This window comes from Octodon degus, unplaced genomic scaffold (genome assembly GCF_000260255.1).
Source record: "Octodon degus isolate 3935 unplaced genomic scaffold, OctDeg1.0 scaffold00104, whole genome shotgun sequence".
Taxonomy (NCBI): domain Eukaryota; kingdom Metazoa; phylum Chordata; class Mammalia; order Rodentia; family Octodontidae; genus Octodon; species Octodon degus.
The window spans coordinates 6,380,424-6,389,135 of record NW_004524680.1 but is presented as its reverse complement, the minus strand read 5'-3'; the positions used below and the strand labels follow the sequence as shown (position 1 = coordinate 6,389,135).

At 51.1% G+C, this 8,712-nt stretch overlaps 1 protein-coding gene across 1 annotated transcript in view; it reads right to left on the bottom strand.

Moving 5' to 3' along the window:
• Positions 1–4,618: 4,618 nt before the first annotated feature.
• Positions 4,619–8,712, bottom strand: part of Slc45a4 (solute carrier family 45 member 4) — an 82,749-nt gene continuing 78,655 nt past the window's right edge. Inside the window, exon 8 of the mRNA XM_004638925.2 lies at positions 4,619–6,425. Coding sequence (XP_004638982.1) covers positions 6,069–6,425 — 357 coding nt within the window. The 3' untranslated portion in view covers positions 4,619–6,068. The remainder of the gene's footprint in view (positions 6,426–8,712) is intronic.

The following is an 8,712-nucleotide window of genomic DNA, read 5'->3' as shown; positions in this document are numbered from 1 at the left end:
ATTTCAATATTTGTCTACAATTTTTAATTTGCCATATAATTATTGATTTTCAATAAAGTTAATAATGAATTTTTTAAAAAGTAGAAAAGGCTGGGGATGTACTTTGGCGGTAGAGTGCTCCTAGATTTGATCCCCGGAATGGAAATGGAATTTTTAAATAACACAGCACATCTCTCTTCAGGCACTAATAGTGAAAATCAGTATTTTGCTAAACCAGAGCTCATGCGTTGTAGAACTCAACGCAGTGGCCCACTTTTTGTTTTACACAGTAGTGTAACACGAGCCCAGGAGGGGACCACGTTGTGAAGGCTGTGCCGCTGGGTGGAGACTTGGGAAGGTGATTTCGTGGCACTGTTGGCTGCTCCTTCCATCCTAGGTGGAGGCCACGGAAGGCACAGCTGGGGTCTGTCACCTACCTGGCTGGATCGGCAGATGTATGTGACATCTCTGTGTAGCCATGCAAGGGGGTGTGACGGCCATGCCACCCTCCCATAAAAGGCCACCCCTCCACCCTCCACCTGGGACTTCCTAGTAGATCTGGCTCTCTGCCAAGTGGGACTTCTGCATCATACTCACCAGGTGCAGAAAGGGGCACAGCACCTCCTCTCCTGTCCCCCAGGCAGCGTGGTCTCAGGTTCAGTGCAGAGCCCTCACTTTCCATCCCGTTCTGCCCTGCACTCTGCTCTCTGTTCCAATGCAGATGCTCAAGGTGTGAATCCTTTCACTCCCTAGGACTGGGAACCTATGCCAGGGGGACAGGCTCACCGTGATGCCGTCCTCATCCCCAGCCGCCCAACCCTGCCCCAATTTGGCACCCTTACCCCGATCTGCCTGCATACCTGGTGTTCTAGGCCAGGGGAACCAATAAAGAAACGAACGCACCTGTTCAGGGTTTGAATCCCGCTAGCCCTTTTATTCCTATCAACTGGCTGTGACAGCAAGAACCTTTGTAGCAGGGTGCCAGAAGACCCAGATGTGTTCCACCCAAGGAAGATCTAGGGAACCCACTTCCAGCTCCACAGGACCCTGCATGCACCAGGGGCCACCAAGGTCACCTCCTGTCCTCCTGGCTTGGCCAGCCAAGCACATGCTAATTGGCCTCAACCAGTCCTTATACCCACAAAGGTTTTCCCTAGGGGCATCCGGTATTCTTCCCACAGGCTGAAGGCCAAGACCTCAGCACTCAGCCTTGAAACCAGGCCCAAGGAGAAGCCACATGGCCTCAGTCCTGCCCAAGCCAGGACAACAGAACTAGGTCCCCATGGTGGGCCCAGGTGTGTAGCCTGGATAGCTTTGGGAAACTAGTGAGCCGGCTTTGTGCCCACCCCCACCTGCAGGCCTGATCATGCTCTGCTAGGGCACTTGATCTACCAGGCTCCAGGGGCAGCCCGGGCAAAGTGACAGTGACAGACACCCACAGGGTCACCTTAGAAGGAAAGGTTTATTATGACTCAATCACAGTAACAGAAAACAAGCAGGGAGGCTCTGGCCTCCGCACTAGCTCTGTGCAGGAGGAAGTTGGTCTGACACACTGCACTGTGCGCGAGACGGTGATGCAACGGTACAGCAGGCACCGGAAGTACATGTGGCAGAGGACAGAGGAAACGCAACGCTCAGGAAGAAAACAAAAACTCAAAGTTGGGCAGAAACAGACACAGACAAGAGGCTGCTACTGCTCACCTAATAAAAACTAAGTCAGGTGCAGTATTACTCTTTATAATCCCTTTTCCTCCTAAAATGTAACATCGTGTGTTTAACACACACTTGAATCATTGCTAAAATCAGCAAGAGCTATCATCATAGTGCTCCAACTTAATAAGTTGATAAAGATTGGTCTTGTGGCCAGTTCGCAATGGAACTAAATCGTTTTGTTCCGAGGTGCCTGGGTGTTTCTCTGGTGTCCGTGCATTTCTAACAAATGGGTCATCCTGCTATCCAGAGGCAGTCTCAGTCCTCAGCACGCAGCACAGTGCCCCAGTCAGCTCTCTGCGAGGTCTAAGGATGGACTGCTCAAGGGGCCTTTCCAAGGTTGGGGTTCCAGCCCACATGGTGATGCCGACTTCAGATGAAGAGACAACGTGAGGTATGCAGGCTGGTCCCTTGGATGCAAGGGCCAGTTCAACCTCAGCTGAGCTGGTACCGGGCCCAGATGGTGCTGGGCAGAGTCCCCAGGTGCTCGGAGCCACACAGGCCGGACTGGCAGCAGAGTAGCTGCAGACCTCAGAAGCACTGCATGTTGAATGACAGGCGAAAACACACATGGCTGTTTCCAGCAGCAGCTGTCAGAGAAGCCCTGGGCAGCCAGTCATCATGTTTACAGTTTTGGTAGCTGAAGATGGAGGCTTAGATAGAAGAGCGGCCTGGTGCATCCTTCTCGAGGTCAGTCAGCGTCCACGGTACACAGCCACACTCGCAGATCTTGCCACTGTGCCTACGGTGGGCAGCTCCAGGGCTGGTGCTGCTACTCAGACCACACCGAGTGTTTCAAACACACTATCAAACACTGCAAGCTGCAGAGGCTGGCATCATCTGGGGAAGCCAAGTGGCCAGCCCTGGTTGCCATGTTAACCAAGGTCAGCTCTGGGCTTCTGAGCTATCAAGACCTACCTTGCCCATAGAATGCCATTCAGAAGCACCCTGAGCACTGCTGGAAGCCACGGGTCACTTGAGAGCAACAGTCCTACCTCTTCCAGGGGACGTAATTAGACACACTGTGGCCCCCAGGCCCAGCCCTTGCAGGGACGGAGGCTTTCGAGGTTGGGGTCTGAAGCAGGGGACCTGTCAGCTCACTTCAGATGCTTGTGCTGAGGACCTGCTTCACACCAAGAAAAAACACAACTGCCACTGCCAGCTCTCCAGCCAAAGGGAAGTGGCACAGTGCCACGCTACCAAACAACCAAGGGGAACTAGTCAAAGACTGGCCAGGGTGGCCCTCAACCCTTTCTGCCCCTTCTTACATAAGTTCACACACCTATACAGGGACACTTCCACCATGTGTGTGAAGGGGCATCTTGTTAAAACAATCTTTACTTAGTTGACTTTCATAGGGCACAAAAATGCCCATCAGACCAGCACTACCCTATCCTGGTAGTAAGTTTATGTGCACTGTACAGCATCCAACCAGCCAAGACCCTGCAGATATATCACTAAATGCTCAAAGGACCCACCTGGAACCCTGCAGCCCAGCCCCTGAAGGTGCCACGAGGTCAACTCCAGGATGAGCCCTCAGCGCTGGCTGTGAGTAGGCACTTGCTCAGGCCTGCAGCTGCCAGTCCAGAGGCGCAGGTCACTCATCCATGCCTTTCAAGTAACAGCTACAGATGAGCTGCTTGGGAGCTCTCGGTAAACCCACCAAGCCCTGGGGCTGCATCTCAGGCACAGTGACAGAAAAACACCAACAGCTGAGCCAGTCTAAGGCAAGCTTCAGGCACGATCGCTGCTTCTTGGCTTAAGACACAAGGTGATGACACTGGGTTTCAAGTAATCTCATTGCAAGGGAAGTACAGAGGCAAAGGCTTTGGTTACTTGGTCCTCCCACGCCTGGGTGTGAGTCACACCCAGAGCTCCGGGTCACCTGTGTCTGCCCCCCAGAACCTGACTGCATCAATCCTATGACCTAAATCCAAAGTCTTGTGCACTAGTCAGACCTACACAGCAAGACAGACCTCAGTTACATGCATCTGGAAGGCTTATAGCTTTACAACTCTAGTAAGTGTGCAGCCACTCCTGTCACCGAGGAGCAAACAGCAACCATGCCCTTCGCTGGCTTGTTTTCCAGCAAGTTAATAGTCTCACAGTGGCTTCTGCCCAGGCTTGTGGTATGTACACAAGGTCATGGTCAAATCAAGGCTGGGATCCCAAGGGCTAATGCAACGCAGACAGTCTTCTCAAGCCCCTTCCTCCTAAAAAGTACCCTGGCCATGCCTGAGCCTCCTGTACATGCAGCTGTGAGGGGACCAGTACCACTGGTCCACAGAGTCACAGAGTAAGACACAAGGCAGCACATGGCCCTCCTGGCTGGTTCCCTGTGCTTGGTTTGCCTGTATCAGATCTTGATTGGTTGGGGCCAGCTGCAGCCCAGCCTGTATTCTTTATGATGCTCCACCTGCTCTCTAGTTGCCAGGTGGAAAAGCAGAATCCCCAGCTCTAGCGGAGATTCCAAGTCTAACAACCCAGGTCAAAGTCCCAGGGAGGGGCTACAATCTCAAGCTACTAAGAAACAAGTTGCATAGAATGACATGTCAAGAATATCCTGCAGAAGGGGAGAACCTAGATGTGCCCATCACCCCAAAGAAAGGTCAGAGCATCTGGCCAACAGGGACACTGATGGTGGGAGGGCTCCTATCACGCCAGCTGTGTGGTCAGACTTGCCCTGTCCAAGCCTAATACTCTCTGGGCCATTCCAAGGTTAGCACATAGAGAAAGCCACAGGGCCCTGAAGCTAGTCCTCCAAAAGACTGGGCTTCTGAGGGAGGCCCAGGCTGTGGGAACCCTCCTTGTGACAGGCACTGGACTGCTCCTCTGACACAAAACACAATCTACAAAGCATCATCAGTGGCAGGAGATAAGCAAACCAGGAAGCAGTCTGCTGAGGATGCTCAACAACCATTACTTTAAATACACAGAAAATTCAAGTAGTTTATTTAAAAACTGCTTAGTTTCATCTTGAAATATATATATTTGCTTTAGAATGATCATATTGCAGCATGACTCCCATGCATTTTAAAGTACTTTATTTAAAAAACAGACTTGAGGCAGCAATTATGACAAGGTTTGACTCCACCTGTGTGATGTGCAGGGCCTCCTCCTCCTGACCTCAGACAGCTTGGACCGACTGTTTCACATACGAAGAACAGAAACTGCTTGGTTCTGAATAAAGACTGGCTTGAAAAACATTCCCAACCGCTGCAGCATCCGATGAGTTTTGCTGGCGTGCAGAAGCAGAGCACTGTGCTGAGTCCTCCGTCAGGGCCTCCCCGACACTCGGCCTCTCTGCGTTGCTGCTAACCCCTGTGACAGTCGGTCAGCAGGTGAGAAAGTCACAGGCTCCAGCAAACACGTCCTGCCATGGCGGCGGGCGAGGCCCGGCCCCCTGCGCCCTGCTTGGAGGCTGCTGTCTCCCACACTCGAGAGCAAGACAGCCTCACGACAGCGCTGGAAGCCTCAGCCACCCGGAACTCAGCGCGGATCCCCAGCCAAGGGGTAGATGAGTCAAAGTGCAGTGAGGAGCCTGGGGCGGGGCTGCGGGGGCTGCGGAGCTCCAGGCACGGACAGCCAGGCGGGTCCGGACACACACGTGCTCGCACAGGTGACACACGCAGCACTGGATCTGAGAGCTCAAACTGTGTCCCAGGATGGGTGTGCGCCTTGCCCTTAGCCTGTCTGCCCACAGCCACCTCAGGGGCCCCTCAGCTTTGGTGTGCGGCTTGCCCAGAAACAGCGGCCCTGGGCACGGTGTCAAACTCTGTGGCAAAGGAAATGCTGCTCTCCTAAGAAAACCATAGTGTTAAAAAAGAAAAAAAAAAAAAAAAAAAAAAAAAAAACTTAAGTCTAAAATAATTACAAAGAAAAATACTCTCCAGCAGCGGCAGCACCAATGGAACGTGACAAGATCTGAGGGGCATCCACAGACCCGTGGGTGCCCAGGGGGTACCTGGGAAGGGTGTTCTAGTCACTGACCACACTGCTCTCTTCTGAAGTGCCCAGGACAGCAAAAGGGTTGTATTTTCACTGTAATTTCAGAAATGCAAAAATCTCATTTTTTCTAAATCACCTAACTATATTGTAAATGTTTACAATGTAAAAACGTGCAGAATAATATACCTGCAGAGTAAAAGACAGTTGAAATTAAAAGGTCTTCAATTAAAAAAGATTTCAAATGATTTTTTTAATTGTGGGAAAAGTAATTAGTGTGATAATTTTGCCTAATAGCTCAAACCTACCCTACAACTAGTGAACTTCGATTATTTGGAGAAAGAGCACTGGCCAGCGCTGTCCTCCAAGCGCCAGCAACACCAGTGGCCATCGGCCTCCTACCCGCCTCCCATGTGGAATGTGTCAGCCAGAGCTCAGACCATGGACTCGGTCTCCACTGGACTCTGCAGGCCCTCCTTCCGAGAGAGCCTCAGGACCGTGGGCTTGTCACCGCCTGCACTGTCACTAGCAGGTTGCGCAGACAGGCCTTTCTGCTCTTCCTTGGCCTCCTCCGACACCTCAGGATAGATCACCAGGAATGTGGCTGTCAGGAAGCCCAAGAAGGAGCCCACAGAGGCCACCATGGGGATGACACGGACGGTCTTCACAACTTCAACCACGCTCCCAAGGGCAGATGCCACCAGGATCTGGGAGATGTAGACCTGGCAGGAGAGGATGGCGCAGTCGATTCCAAACCCACGTTTTGAATTCCCAGGGCTGTGGTGGACATACTGCAAGGGAAGGGAACACAGTCAGGAAAGGCTGTGCAGTGGGAGTCTGCAGGCAGGAGGGGCAGAAAGAGCCAGCTCTTGGGAAAGGACAATGGAAGCAACTTTGCGATGCCATCAGGACATAGCTCCCGGGGACCCACCTTCAGCCCAAGGAAGGGTGGCAGGACAGGGTTTAAATGAGGTGACTCCCCTTAGGCTGGGGCTCTCCAGTGGGAGCCAGAGCAAGGGACTTAGGAGCCTGTGCCAGCCACTGCCAGCACTGCTGGCCACTCCCTGCCGCACAGGAGCCTGAGCACCTGGCCGAGCCGACTGCACCAGTACAAACAGAGGGGAAGCTTCATGGGTGCTCTCCTGTCACACAAGCCAGGAAAGAACACTGGTGTGCCTGTCCTGCTGGGCCCATACCAGTTTTCCACAGGAAGCTGCCCTGGAGATAATGAAGGACAGCCAGTCCACGAAGAAGATAAGAAACAAGGCAATTCTAGATGCATGTGGGTATACACATTTGTATGTACCACAACTACAGTGGAAAAAGACTTTATAAACTTTTCATAAAATAAGCAGATACAAAAACCATAAAAGATCAGGAGGGTAAAACAATGAACAAATTTGATCTACTGGAAATAGGACCCAAAGCATAGAATACACTTTCTTTTTAAGTAAATCCTGAACATTTATCAATACCTGCAAATACCCTCGGCCACAAAGGGAACCTCAACTAATTTTGAGGGCTGAGGTCAGTGAAGGGTATGTTTTCTGACTGCAAATAATTACAAAACACCAATAACACAACCATGGCAAATTCTCCCAAATGTCAAAAATTCAGCAACATTTGTTTTTTTAAATGTATTTGGTACAGGATCTCACTACGCAGTTCAGACTTGTAGTGATCCTCCTGCCTTCAACCTCCCCAGAGCTGGCATTACAGGCATGTACCACCAGGCCTGGTCTCAGTGGCCAGCTCAGGGCGCCCAGGGGCAGAGCTGGTGTGGCACATGGTGCCAGAGACATCTCACCGACCTGGAAACTCCAACTGAAAGCACTGTCCTCCTTTCTAGTGAGACAATAAGGACCACCCACTGGAGTTTTAAGGGCTGAAACTCAATACCACTTTATTCAACATTATGTCAGCGGTTACAGTCATTGCAAGATGCAAGGTAAGGAAAGAAAATGCACCAGGGGTTAGGGAGGAGGAACTACAACTATGCACAGGCGACATGGCTGCACACTTAAGCACAGAATAAAGAACCTAGAGGCGAGCTGTTAAAATTTATTAGTCTAGGAGATACTAGGGGATGGAAAGGCTTACAATGCAGTTATTAACTTTTCCCAAATTGATCTGCAGATAAAGTGGATTTGTTTTCAATAAAGGCAAGAAGGCCCAGAAGGAATCTAACATTTAGGTGAAGAACAGCTAAGAGTAGCCAAGACAATCTCACTCTCGTTACTGAAGAACAGAGTTACTTGAGCTAGCAAAGCAAGACATTTGTCCGAAACTATAAAGATCAGAGGGCCAGAATCCCCTGTACAGAATTCAACATGCAGTTTGCAATAAAGATGGCCCTACAGTGACAGTAAGAACCTTGATCTGCTACTGTAAGCCACACAAACTGCCTGTCCAGGCAGAGGTGGCAGAGCACAAAACACCAGGAAGAGGAATGCTGGGGCTGCACGTCTGGGAAGCCCTGAACTGGAAGAACCAAGCGCATCAAAGCAGGGTGACAGGGACCCATAGGAACATGGGGCAACTGATCAGGACCCCAGGGACACACTGCGCATGCAGTTAGGAGCCCAACACACCAAGGAGGTGATCCAGAGCCCAGTCACACTAGGGATGCAGGCAGGAACCTGTAGGCACACTGAGAATGGGATTAGGAGCCTGGCACACAGGACCTGTGGTCAGGACAGCATGGCACACAAGGCTGTGTTAGGAACCCAGGCTCACCGGGAACGTGCAGATACACAAAGTGCTGCGGCCATGAGTGAGTCAGTCAGGATGAGGGGACACAAAGTAAGCCAGTCTAGTCCTAGAAAGTTCAGGAAGAGGCACTAGGATTACATGGTATTAGAAGTTACACAGTGGTCACCTTTAGGATGACAGAAGGGGGATCAGGGGGCTCTGGCAATGGTCTTCCTCTGTCTGGACTGCTTAAGCAACTGTGTTCTCCTTTCTTCAAAGCCATGAAGCAGTTTATTCGACGTTTAGTTAGTGGTCTTCTATGTTTTAACTTACAATTTCATTTAACCACTTAGTATCTCACCCTGAGCATCACTCAGGCAGTGGTCA